This window comes from Engraulis encrasicolus, chromosome 8 (assembly GCF_034702125.1).
Source record: "Engraulis encrasicolus isolate BLACKSEA-1 chromosome 8, IST_EnEncr_1.0, whole genome shotgun sequence".
Taxonomy (NCBI): Eukaryota; Metazoa; Chordata; class Actinopteri; order Clupeiformes; family Engraulidae; genus Engraulis; species Engraulis encrasicolus.
Window position 1 is genome coordinate 20,239,755 of NC_085864.1, and position 14,241 is coordinate 20,253,995.

Sequence of the window (14,241 nt, forward strand, 5' to 3'; positions counted from 1 at the left end):
CCCCACAACCCAACCCAACCCCAACATCCAGGGAAGCCGATAGGGGGGACAAAGGGGTATGTTTTCCCAGGCTCATATAGAAAGGGGCCCAGAATTGGGTCCTCATTACATTATATGTATTGGCTCAGGGGGCAATTTAGTTGATTTTGTCCCGGGCCTGGCCAAAAGCTGTCAGCGTCCCTGCCAACATCAGCAACCCACGCTTGGTGCACCCACGGTGGGACATAATCATCATCACTGCTCAGTCTGGAGGACCATTGTAGCATGCTGTATGTCAGTGTGGTGTGCTGTGGTGTGCAGAGTTTTATACTAGGTTCACACAGATTGCTACTAGTTACTTGCTCAAAATATTTTAACTTCGAGCGAGTAAGGGACTAAGTAATTGGAATGCATATGTGGTATGGCAGGCAAACATTTCAATACTCTATTTCTCATAATTACACAATTATTGAAATTTTCACTTCCTTGGCCAATCAGGGGGCCCCTGGCTGGGGGTGGGGGGTGCTTGGGTGCTTGCAGCCATATGTAGCCTGTGTATTAATCTGGTGTTAGGGGTGGAGAGTTGGAGTGACGCAGGCTAGGCAAAGTGCTGTGGAAGTGGGGGTGGGGGTGGGGGAGAGAGGGGAGAGAGTTGGCAGAGGGCAGGGAGGCCAGGCAGGGCTTGACCCGGAGTAATCTGCGGGGTGATGGATGACTGGTAATTACTGGTAAATGGAAGGGCCTATGCTGTGCTGCGCTGTGCTGTGCTATGCAGCGTGGCGTGGCGTTTCCACACAGTATTTCAGCTCAGCTCCACGAAGGAAATGGAGGGAGGGGTGGAGAGGGAAGGGGTGGAGGGGGGGATGGCAGGCATGGAAGAGGGGTAGAGGGAAACAGAATGGAGGGAAAGACGGGGGAGAGAGAGAGAGAGAGAGAGATGTGAAAAAACGTAAATAATGTTTATGGAAAAGGCATCTGAAAGAGATGGTTAGAAAAAGAGGAGACAGAACAAAGAGAGAACAACAGACAGAAGAGAAAAATATTAGAAAGAAAGAAAGAAACAGAGAGCAGAGGGGGGTGGCGTCTGCAAAAGATTGGTGGAAAATAATGACAAGACATGCAGAGAGAGAGAGAGAGAGAGAGAGAGAGAGAGAGAGGGCACGCGGACGAAAAGGGGAGGTGAGGAACGATGAGGGAGAGGAGGCCCCGCCGGAGCGAGGCGAAGGCCGAGAGATGAAAGAGGCACGGAGAGCGGGGGGAGAAGGAGGAAAGAGAGATGTAGTAAGAGATTGGGGGGAGAGAGACCGACCAGAAAGAGGAGAGACGAGAGGGAGAGGGGGGGAATACGAGAGGGAGAGAGGGTGAGAGGTGAGGCGGACGAGACGGGGAGAGAGAGAGTGGCACGGCGAGAGAGAGGAAAGATGAGGACAATGGGGAGAGCGGGACGAGAGAGGGGGAGATCGAGGAGGAGATGAGAGCGAGAGAGAAGGAGGACGTGAGAGAGGAGAGAAGAGAGAGCAGCAAGAGCAGGAGGAGAGGGAAGAGAGGAGAGAGAAGAGGGAGGAGTGGAAGAGAGACGGCGGAGGAGGGGAAGAGACGGGCCGGGGAGAGGATGGAGGAGGGAGATCCGGGGACGGATGAGAGAGAGTGAAGGAGGAGGGACGATGGGGGAAGAGCGAGACGCGAGAGAGGGCGAGAAGGGGAGGTGGGAGAGAGAGGAGATTGAGAGAGACCGAGGAGGGGAGAGATGACGTAGAGGCCGAGTGAGAGGAGAGGGGTGAAGGGGGAGGAGGGCCCGAGGAAGGGAGAAGAGGGTGTACGGGAGGGGGCGGCGAGACCGGTGAGGGGAGAGGAGTAAGGGAGATCGAGAGAGAAGAGGGGGAGGGAAGAGATGAGAGAACGGGGAGAGATGGGAGGAGGGGTGAGTTAGGAGGAAGGAGGGGTCGAGGAGGGGATGCGAGAGGCGAGGAGGAGAGAGGAAGAGAGGAGGAGGCGAGGTGGGAGGAGGGAGAGGACGAGGAGGAGAAGATGGAGGAGAGAGTGGGAGGAGAGAGAGAATGGGACGAGAGAGCAACAGGAGGAGAGGAAGGGAGTTGGAGTCGAGAGAGGGGGAGATAGATGGGAGGAGGGAAGAGGAGGATGAGGGGAGGACAGGAGAGGGAGGGAGGGGATGAGGGTGAGAGGAAGTGAAGGAGGAATGAGAGAAGGGAGGAGGAGGGAGCGAGGAGAGGACGAACCGGAGAGAGAGCAGAAGAGAGGAGAGAGGGAGACAAGGAGAGCGAGGGATGATGAGTGAGAGAGAGAGAGACAGAGAGCAAGAGTAGAAGTGAGGGGCGGAGGAGTGGAGATGGCTGCGGGCGAGAGAGGGGAGAATATGGAGAAGGGAAACCGGGAGAAGAATTGAAGAATTCTCAAGCCTAACCCACACTTTACAAGAACAGAGAGAGAGAGAGAAAGAGTTAGGCGGAGAGAGGGGATTGGAGAGGTTAGGTGGGAGGAGGAGGAGGGAGCGAGCAGTAGGAAGAGAAACGCCCGGAGCATGTATTTATATGTTTATTGTTTTGTTTTTTTATTTTTAAAATGATTCAACCAGGGAGTCAATTAAGAAACTCGGTGGGAGGGTAGAATTTCTCAGCGGGCGCTGTTTAAGATAGTGCGGTCATTGCCTTCAAACATGTTTTTTGCTCATTCCAAGGACTAACTGGGGAAAATCGTTTTCCAGTTGAAATTCTTTTATAAAAACTGCATCAGCACACACGTTACTTTCACCTTCTGAAAAAATGGCCTGTGGATCTTGTATATATTGGTCAGACCAAAATCGTCAGCTTAAAATTAGAGATATCGGAACTCAAAACGGCCTTTCGTACTAAGAAACGCAACTTATGCCATGGCCAGGCACTCATGGACGGGCTAACCATGGCTTCCTGCGTCTCTTTAAATAAAATCAGGGGGTTTGAAAAAAATCAGTCGTTACCCCATAAGAAGGTGGCGATATTGTAATTAAATTGTTGTGCAGAAAGAAGATACAGTGATATATACATTGAACACACCTTGAACCTATTGGCCTTAATGAAGAATTGAATTTATCTTGTTTTCAGTAGATTAATTACACTGCCCCCCTCAGAGATAAATTGAGTCATTGTATGACGCACCGTTCCGGGGTGTTGATGAATATTAAAATGATTGATTTTTCTGTGGGATATTATTTTTGGTGCGATATGTATGTACATCCTCTCACCCCAATTTCTTTTCTTGTGTTTGGCTTGAATTTTGTTTAAGAATATTGTTTCTTTCCTTTTATATTTGTTTTTGGTTTTGGAGGTGCAGCCTCTGTCATTGGCACCCCTTGGGTGATTGCAGTCACCACCCACGCTACGCACCTGTTAAGGTGGCTTCTGAAGAGTTTTTTTAAGCACCACCTACCCAGGTTTGCCATTTGGGGACTCTGAAGAAGAAGTGTGAACGTCGAACGTTTTAGTTCTTGCGCTTGCGCCAATAAACAAGTTACTTTCCACATCTGAAGATGCTCGGGTCGGTCCTTTCTTACCCTCGCATTTACCAAGTCCTTTCCCGAATTGGGACGCACCAGATGTGAAGTGAGGGGAGGCGGGGATATCTCTCTTTGCTTACGTAACTCACCCCTTCATGTCCTGCACTCCTCTCCCTCTTCTAGCGATGGTGACGGCCCCGGCGGAGCGTCACTGTTGCGGAGCAGGTGGGGCACTACGCTGGCCTCGGTGCTGGAGGAGCTGAGGGGCCTGTGAAGCCTGGGGATTCGAGGAGGCGCGGCATATGGGGCCTACATGGATGGAACAGCTGGTTGCTACCGAATTCAGGAGGGCAGGCACCACAAAGACGGAAACTGAAGCGCGCCGTGAGAGGGGATGGATGGATGGAAGGAGATGGATGGATGGTGGGTGGGTCGGAGAGAGAGAGAGATGGAGAAAGAAGAGCGAGAGAGAGAGAGGAAGACTGCGGCAGAGAAGAACGAGTCGGAAGAGAGAGAGAGAAGAGAGGAGATATCTTCGGGCCAACATGATGGAAACAGCTCTGTCTGGAATTCCAGGATGTGGGGGGTCGTGCAAAGAGGAGCTGCTGGAAGGTGATGAAGGATGCGGTCTTTGGGGAGGAGAGATAAAAACGAGGGAGTGGGATATGGAGAGAGATACTGGGGGTCAGCATGAGGAGCAGTGTGTTCTGAGTTCTGGCAGTCGAGATGACGCTCAAGCGCGGAGGCAAAAGTGAGGGTTGAGGAAATGGGGGGGGAGCTAGGGGGTAGATAGATAGGATTAATGATAGATTTAATGGTAGATTAGATCTGGTATGGAAGCGCCCTTATGGGCAAGGTTCACGATATTTGTTCAGAGCCACCATGCTGAGGGGCGTTTTCTTTGTAACCACCAGACATATTAAATCACAAGGTGAGATGTTTCAGGCTCCGAATGATTGTGCAAAGCCAGTATGGATTTCACTGCCAATTGGAGGGCCACATGACCACAGATTTGACATGACAAGCTCAGTAGACGTGCCGGGACCAGTGGGTTGCTCACTGACTGTCAATGTTTGTTGGGGAGAGGGAAGGAATTGGAGTGTTCTCAATCGCGCAAACAGTAAAATGTTACAATGGATTGATTCAGTAGTGGATTATAAAAAACATTAGTAGAAGATCATGCACGATGATCTACGGAAAATTCAATAATCACACCCGCTGGAGTCTAAGTTACCACAAATCCGATAGTGATGCGTCTAGCATGGTCACTAGATTCTAGTGCAGGTTCGGAATGGTTGCCTACAAGCTTCACAAAGTAGAATTAGATACAAAAAATACATGATTCTAATGGCAGATAAATGGTATAATGGCATATGTGTTTGTGGCGGTGTCTGTGTCCTCTGTGTCCTCTGTGTCTGTGTGTGTGTCTTTGTGTGTGTCTATGTGTGTGTCTATGTGTGTGTTCTGTGTGTGTGTGTGTGTGTGTGTGTGTGTGTGTGTGTGCGCGTGCGGGGGGAGGTGTGGTATGTGTGTGTGTGTGTGTCAGTGTGTGTGTTTGTGTGTGTGTGTGTGTGTGTCTGTGTGTTTGGTCTGTGTCTGTGTCTGTGTCTGTGTGTCCTCTGTATGTGTCGTGAGTGTGTGTGTGTGTTGTCACTTGAAACCGACTAGGCTTTGTCCATGATGAGCAAGGCTAACCCTGCAAGTCGTGCTACCAGAGGGTGGGTGCAGCTTACAGCACCAGCTGACAGGAACTGCAGCAAGCGGTTCAAATTCACCAACACCACAGGACTCATCTCAGCGCACAGATAGACAAGATCAACAGGTGCGTAGGCACTGCACAATATCCAAGGGGCGTATTTACCGCACCGGGACATACCTAGGACCAGGCCCTGGGGTCCACGAGTCAAAGGGGGCCCTGAGGCTCAAAGCATTCCAGATTTCCATATGTCATTTTCAGTTAAAAAATCACACTTTTAATGATCTATAACGTTCACGATTTAAGCAGGGGACAAGAACCCCCATATCTCACAGCCGTTATTGTTGTCTGGCCTAGGAGGCCCACGGAACCTTAATTCCGTCGCCTGACAATAAAACCGTCAATGTTTAGCAGTCAGTCCACAGACCCATGGGCACAAAAATCACACACACGTACCACATCACATGCACACACAATCGCGCACGCACACACACACACAAACACAACACACACACACACACACACACACACACACACACAGGACACACTCACACACCACACACACACACACACCCAAAACAACACACACACACACACAGCACACACACACACACCACACACATAACACAGTGTGTACACGAATACGCACACATGTAGCTGCTGTTATCTTCTTGGAGTTATTGTGTATGGATGTTCTTGTATCCCAGCTCATGGAGAAACATGGCTCATACATTTGAGCTGCTGCTGCTGAAGGCTCTGGAGGTCCAACCCTGAGAACTGGCCCCTGTCATATGGAAGAGAGCCAAGAACAGAGTCCTGAAGGTGAGAGACAGTCAATGCAGAGAATCTCTGCTTCTCTCTCTTCTCTTTTCCTCTCTCTCTCTCTCTCTCTCTCTTCTCTCTCCTCTCTCTCTCTCTCTACTCTATCTCTATCTCTCCCCTCTTTCTCTCTCTCTCTCTATAGTTTCGGGCTTGTCAGATTGTATATGAATTTGACGTGTACATGGATATTAGGTGAAAGTGGCTGTGCTCTGTGCAATCAAATGTGACTATGACAGTAGAACTGTGAGCGGTGTGCTGCTGTAGTGTTTTGTTGTACAGTATTCAGCATATATGAATTATGGAAGTATTTGTGTGTGTGGTGTGTGTGTCAGTACGAGGTGCCGGGCTGTGCGTGCCATGCGTGTGTGCTGTGGGCGTGCGTGCATGCAGTGTGTTGTGCGTGTGGGTGTGCGCGTGTGTTCCACAGCAATATTGAATGATGACAAGCAGCACTTTACGGGGAAGGTCATCCTTCCACCAGGCCCTGATCGACATCACATGCCAAGCGGATGAAGCAGGTGCATCATGTGCTGGCCCCCACCGTTTTAAAGATGGTAGGAAATTCTCTACACATAATACACACAGACACACGCCACACAACCACACCACACACGCACACTCACAGTACACGCAAAATAAACAACAGTATACACAACAGACACAAGACATCACTGGATTAAAAGACACTTGTGCATTTGCACCGCAAACAATTTCACACTCACTAGCATATGCATGCAGGCTACAACACATACCGGTACCCTCCACACATGCCAAACAATTGCAAACACACAGGGTTGGATTAACGCAAAAGGTTAGGTAATGTTGCAGCCTCGGGGAAACCTCACCTGCCAGGGTGGGCCTGCTGCCTGAATGGCCATAAAGTGAAAAACATTGTGACAAAAATGGCCAATATTGAACATTTCATCTGTCTTTGTTAGAGTACTGTTGGTAGGCATGTTATCCTTGATTCCTAGCACGTAATTATGACAACGGTCTATGCAAATTTGTTTGTAAAATTTGCCTTCTGGGGAGTCCAACAGGCAATCTGTAGCCTAGAGGCCCAGGCCATTTAAATCCGGCTCTGCACACACACACATGCACACATGCACATGCACATGGGGACATTTCACATGCCCGCACCATTGCATGTGCACAGGGAACACTCACACACTGAAATTCAACTGTCCACAGTGGATATACGGTACAATGTGTAGCTACAGTACGTAGTACACATTGTAACATTGTGCATGCACATGCAGTATCGTTCAAGTAATTCACTCTGGCTTGTCTCCTCTGCTCTAGGGGTAGGGGTATTAGAGTTGCGCTCTAGATGTTTCAAAAATTAACTAGGTGCGTCGGTGGACCGCAAAAAGAAGAGTAATATAAAGCAGGAAGCGGTTCGCGCACTAAACAAGACACCTCTTCGTCTCCTCTTTCTGCAGGTAGGGTTGCCAAAGTTTGAGGAGTTACATACGCTTCAACGACCACAGCCCCTTCATAACGGGTGGATACATGTCTATGAAGACCATCAGCTGCCTGATCCTGGAAACGAGAAGTCTTCTAAAGGTCATAACCCAGACAATTAAGATTATATGGTATATGTCAACTTAGGTAATATAGGATCCCTAATGGTTTCCAAACGCCATGGGCCGTTGTCAGCTCTCTCTTTTCCTCTATTCTTTCTGGTACAAAACACTATTCACCCCGCGAATGACAGACTACAGTAAAGTAGGGGATGCTACTTTTGATACCAAGAGTATAGGTGATGAAATATGATATGAATCTGAGTTGCGATTACGAACAAGTCTACTCACCCTTTTCCTCCGTTTTAAAGTTAGCTAAACTTTCTTTGTTTCACTACAGAAGTTGAAGCTGGGGGGCGGGGGCTTATTACTATGCTCTGTGTCTACTACACCCCACATTGTCATAACTATTTAAATAGGATTGATATTCTCAGGTGTAAAATCAGCCTTTATTTGAACCTTTAACCCAGACACAGGACAGTTGAGAGTGGCGAAAGCACAAAAATAAGTGTTAGAGAGGAGATAGGAGAGGACGGGGGAAAGGACCTCGGGTCAGGAATCGAAAACCCCCGGTCCATGATCAGCTGGGGAATTTAAAATTCCAATTCATTTAATACACAATATACAGAAATACACTTTACAGGTGATGCAATGTTCAAATTGGCACTCTTCTCCCTTCCCCCCTCTCTCTCCTTCTCCCTCTTTCTTCATCTCCTCAGTGGTGAAGGACGGGGGTGAGCATGGAAGAGAAGTACAACCTGTTCTCGGAGATGACCAGGGACAACTTCAGCCAGTCTAGCATCTACTCCCTGCGGCACCCCTCCTGGCTCCTCGCCCGGCAGCCCCGCGGGGGACCTCCCCAAACCGCCAGGCCCAGCCTGGCGATCTACCCTCATGAGCAAACGGCCAGCGAGGGCAAGCCCTGCTCCAGGCGGAACCTATGCAGCCCCCTGGTGGACGAGGGGGCCCAGGGCAGAGGCGGCACGAGCAGCCCTCTCTACAACAACGAGCACCCAATGGTGGTACCAACACCAGTGCCAAGCGTCCCGGTACCAACACCAGTGCCAGCGTCAGCCCAGCCTGAGGTGGCGAGTGGTGACGCCCGGAGCCGGTCGGAAGGGCGGTTTCACGGTGGTGGAACCACCTGCAGAGGGAAGGGGAACAGTGCTAGCCAAAAATGGCCTCTGATGCAGAAGCCGTATTCCGGGGGGAAACAGGTGGCGACTCCGATGCCCCTAGTGCTGTTGGAAGAGGCCAGCAGTGGTACGTGGATGCCCACTATTGGTGCTGATGCTGCTGGTATGGCTTCCTGTTGCCAACGGAGAACAGTGGAGGCTGAAGCTCCCTTGAGACCCTGTTGTTCTCTCCGACGACACCGGCTGACAGAGTAAGGTCAGGCTGGATGAGGAGAAGACGTCCACAGACGCTGATGGAGACCGATGCCACCACCATGGCCACGCAGACGGCGTTTGATTTCCCTGGGTGTGCACGGACAACACATGAGGCGCCCCAGTGTTTCAGGCTTCGCCCCAGGCTCCAGCGTCCTGAGGATCCAAAGGAGGGAGGAGGTCACAGTCAGAGCCCCCAGGTCAGAATGCTAGTCTCTGGGGAAACCCCTTGTTCAGCAGTCCCCTTGCCCCAACTGAGGCCTGTCGTGGATCTCCCAACGCCGATAGCAAGCGGAGCGTGCGAGCATGTGCAGACTCGGTGACACCGACACGGCCGTGACAACAGTCAAGACCGATGCTGAGGAGGGAAGATGCGGACCAGCCCGTCGTTGTCCACCCAGGAGACAGTTGCCATGGCAACCAGTGCAGATGCAGCTGAAGGGCCCGAAGGGGACAAGAGCACTGCGGTGGCTAACGGTGAGCCCGATCAGCGCAAGACGACGCAGGAGAAAGCGCTGTTGATAACTGACTCAAGTGGACCTCTCCCTGAACCTCTGAACCCTACAGTTGAGGGGGACCCCTGCATCCCAGCCAAGCGAAACACGAGGTGGACGTGGCGGAGGTTTTAGTGCTGATCCAGAGCCTGTTGCTGTCATATCCATGTGAACGCGGGCAGTCTGTGAAACCTGTGGCTGTGCTGGAGCTTGTGGAAAGTAGAAAGTGATCGACAAGAGTGCGAGCTGCGAGCATCTGGCGCCCGCGGAAAGTAGAAACTGGAGGGCGTCTTGTTCTGTATAGACGAAAGTTCCTGCTGCTTGAAACCAGCGTGGGCCCCTGTAAGCATGAGGTCTCGGTAGTGGAGCTTCTCAGTGGTATGTCGGCTAGGCGGCCGTGTGGACCCCGTAGCGGACACGGATGAGTCGACCAAATGGCAGGGTGCGAAACGGGTGCTGTGGTGGCAGGAGAAGTACCGGTGGATGTGGAGGGAGCCTAATGCTATAGTGAGTAGCGTGGGCGTGCGATGATCTCTAAGGTTGAAGCTGGCACGGCTGCCCTTGTATCAGCTGAAAGTGGAGGAGCGCGTGGATGTGGAATGAGTGGTGGAGAGCTGGTGCCAGAGGAGTACAGATAGTGGATGATAGAGGGCCTGAGGGCAGAGAGAGCACAACCTGAGCTCCAGACCACAGACCAATCCCACCATCACGAGCAGAGGCGGTGGTAAGAACCATCGCCACAGCAAACCACGAGACAACCAGGCGTTCGGTCCAGCCCGCAAGGCCAGTGCAGAGGTGCTCCCTAGGATGGGGAAGAGCTGGGTGTGATGACGGTGTTCCCATCGGCAGTATGAAAGGCGATTCCGTGACCTAATCGTGGAAGGGGGGGGGGGGGGTCATTGAAGGTTGAGGAAGCCTGGACAAAGCACTACCCGAAAGCCCCGCTGCATGAGAGAAGGGACAACAACAAAATAAACAGACTGCTGAAACCTTACATAGCCAAAGTGCTGTCTTCAAAAAACATGTCCTTGCAGAAGTTATTTAATCCTAAAAACACCAAACCCAAGGACTGAGCCAGCTCTTTCTTTGTTTTGGTTAGTGGATAAACAATCCAGCTGTCAAATACGCCCTAATCTCCATTCCGAAACTGACAATGGCGTAGATTTATTAGCCGGCACAATTGGACTGCCAATCTAATTCAATCATTTCCAAAACATATCAATGACGCATTGCAAATGTACGGTCAGATCTGGGTTTTGTGTTTTGTAGAAAGCTGGTTATCTTACGTATATGGTGAAAGTGTACATTATACTATAATAGGTCTATATATTTTGCTAAACCAGGTATATGGTTTGACTGCTTTGAAATTACAATATGCTGCTGCAGGAGGTTGTTGTGTGTCGGTGTGAGCATAGTTTTGGTACTGTAGGTAAGTGAAATGCTTAAATGGAAATGTAATGAATCTGTGATCATGTAATAATTATGTTATATGAGTAGGGATTTAAGATAGATAGGCTTCCTGGAGGGATGTGTACAGCTTGCGGACTATTAGGGAGTTGAATTGTAGATTGCCTTAATACATGTTTTCCCCAAAAGACTGTTGGGTTGTTGTAGCTCATGTCATGTTTTGGAAGGAAAGTGGCCTTATTGTCCTTAGAGAAACTCAACGCTTCTGTTTTTAACAAAAATGGGATTCATGTTTAATTGGTATGTAAGTGATGGATGTTCAACTGAGTGTCAACTGAGTTCTGTTGGCGAGAAAATATTTAATGTTACATGTTTTAAGGGGCATGTTACGCAATCTGCTGTGTGACCAAATGGTTACAACTACATGCTGCAGCTGTTTACTAAGGTGCGAGACTTTTTGTGTGGCCTCTGTTAGGATTAGGTATTCTCCATTGGTGTTACATGTTCTCAGTATTTAAAGAATGGCGAGCTTCCAGTTTGTTTAATGGATCCACTGTTAGGCGAAAGCCGTACGCATATTTTCCGAGAGTTTAGCATTCCGTTTGCGCAGATAACATGCAGCAAGTTTGCGCGCGGAGAACATTCACCTGTTTAGGACTGAGAGAGAAAGATCGAGTAACTTACTCGTTCACTTTCCCCCGTCATTGAGATTTTTCACAATGCACTTGTGGCCACACCCATGGCTCTCCCGATTCCACAAAAGAGGGAGGGCGACACTACACACCTGCGCAAACTGGAGGTCGCAATACTGCCATACCAGTTAGACTGCACGTTTTGTCATCGGTCACCCATGTGTCTTCCAGCCAATAAGCTGTGTGTGTGTGTGAGTGTGCGTGTGTGTGTGTGTGTGTGTGTGTGTGTGTGTGTGTGTGTGTGTGTGTGTGTGTGTGTGTGCGTGTCTGTGTGTGTGTGTGTGTGCGTGTGCGTGTGTTTCTCTTTCAAAATGCTGCCATTAAACTTCTCATGGTTCAAAGATGACGCTAATAACCTACTGTTTACACACACACACACCTCCATGATGCTTGTTGTGTGTGCTGCCCATGTTAAGCTGGGCGGTGGGAACAATGCAACACACTACAGTAATTGCTGTCTGACAATAGGACAGAACAATTTGCATTGCAGTCATGACTTTAACAGGAACGCTTTCCCACAACCCTCCCATCTGACCTCAACTGAAGGTCACTGTTTACCATGTACATCTTGACAAATAAAGACAGAGCTGACATTTACATGAACATGTGTGCAGTTTTTTTTTTTGCTTTGTACCTGTAGATTGCCTGTGACATTGAGTTGAGGGGTAAGATAGCTCAGGAATGTGCAGAACGTGCTCAAAGGGCCTTGGAATTCCACACCGCCCCATTGCTCCATTATGGACAGTCTAATGTCGTCATCATACAGTAGCCTGTAGTGAAAGCCATGGACCTCATACATACAGTATGTAGAGAGGCGACCTTCACACCTGTCATTTATTTCTCATAAGCAGTTAAAAGACTGCAAGTGTCAAACCTTCTATGTAGAGCATATGCATGCAAGCATTACATAAAATGCACGCATTACATGACGATACACTGATTCATTAATTCTTTTTTTCATTCATTCATTTATTTATTTGGATAGGACAAGCAAATATAAATCCAAAAACATCAGCTTGAGAGCTTCTATATAAAAATGCCAGACTTAGCATAGATGCTAGTTTTCATCTTTTGTCCTAGGTAGCCTACCCCACACTAAAACCACATAACAAGAAAGTAAACTAGCCTACTGCATGCAGAGGACATTTAAACTCAAAACAAACATTGGGTACATGAAAAAATTTATAAAGTAAAAGTCAAGTAAATATACAAGTAAAAAATAATTGTGGAAAGCAAAAAAAATGTTAATTCTAATTATTGATGGGGCATATCTGATTAGTTCAGCCACTGTTTAAGATTGGCTTTAAGGTGTTAAAGTTGACACATTTTCTGATGTTAGATGGCAGAGGATTCCAGGACTTTGCACCTCTAATGACAACGCCATTTGGGTTAATTGAGTTCAACGCCATTTAACTTCACAGTCCCCCTTTGCCCGGAAATCTTGTGTTAACTTTTTAAGTTTTTTCTTTAAAGAGGTCCTGTAATGGTGGAGGAGCTAGCCCATTCAAAAACCCTTTAAAAATGAGACAGACATCAAGAAACAACTGATAGCTATCAAAGTCCAGTAGTTGATATGTCTTGACAATGTTGCAGTAGTGGTGACATGGGCTTTTTATCAAGAACTTTAAGTGATCTCTTGAAGAGAGACTTAATTTGGCCCTTTTGAGTGCTCTCGATGTGTATGCCATGTTTGTGTCCCGTAAGAAATATGACTAAATATCATTGCATGCATAAAAAGCTTTGCAGCCTCCATGGGTAGAAAGGGTCTGATGTGTTTAAAATTAGACAAACTCGCTTTCACTTCAGGCTAGCTGACTCTTTTATGCAAAGCTACTAACAGTTATTTAGGCAGGGTATTGGTTACTGCCCCCAGAGAGCGATGTGGGATTAGGTGCCTTGCTCAAGAACACTTCAGCTATTGGCCACTATTTATATTATCTACTGGTTTTATTGGGTTTGGAGCTTGCAACCCTGATCCCAATGCCGTCCTCCTATCTATTAGGACACATCCATCCTGAAGCAGACTACAGGATAGCTGAGGAGAATTTAGTCCTCAAACATTATATTTAAAAGAAAGTCCTCATAGACATAGTAAAAGTCCTGTAGACATGAATAAGACATCAGACCTTGCTTGTAAACTTTATGTAGAGAAAAGCAAATAGACCTAATGCGTTAGACCTCCTATTTAGTGGTATGTGGTGAAATACATATTTCCATCAAATTTTCAGATCGTCGCTGTCCAGCAGAAACCTTGTATCTCCACTATTTTTTGTATTATCTATTTTATTTTTTTCTTTATTATTTATAAAATCTAAATCAGTAGTACTGGTCCGTCTCCATGAGTATATGCATGATAAATTATTTAATAACCAACTTCAATGTTAACATGTATTTGTTTAGAAAATAGTAATTTATAAATGAATGAATAACAGTCTGAAAAAAAACCCATGAGAAGTGGAGATACAAGGTTTCTGCACGACAGCTATGATATTTAGAATAGAACAAAGTATCACACATCATACAAAGTCATCATCATATGTGCTGTTTATTTCCAGTAGTGCATCACACAGGCGGAGAGGCGAACCCCCCGTTCACAACAGAATCAGATGACATTCACGAATCAGGTGGAAAAACCCTGAATAGGGCTCCCAGAAGAAGATGATAAAGAAAACAACAAAAAAGTGTTCAAAAGAATACAAAAAAACTATAAATAAATATGAAATGTGTTATCTTTTTTATACATACAGTAC

General features: G+C 47.9%; 1 protein-coding gene across 1 annotated transcript in view; it reads right to left on the bottom strand.

The window, feature by feature from the left end:
• Positions 1-14,241, bottom strand: part of LOC134454832 (neurobeachin-like) — a 716,394-nt gene that overhangs the window by 406,876 nt on the left and 295,277 nt on the right. The window contains exons 35-38 of the mRNA XM_063205991.1: positions 8,799-9,054; positions 8,329-8,654; positions 6,529-6,553; positions 5,897-5,949 (exon numbers count right to left, since the gene is read on the bottom strand). Coding sequence (XP_063062061.1) covers positions 5,897-5,949; positions 6,529-6,553; positions 8,329-8,654; positions 8,799-9,054 — 660 coding nt within the window. The remainder of the gene's footprint in view (positions 1-5,896; positions 5,950-6,528; positions 6,554-8,328; positions 8,655-8,798; positions 9,055-14,241) is intronic.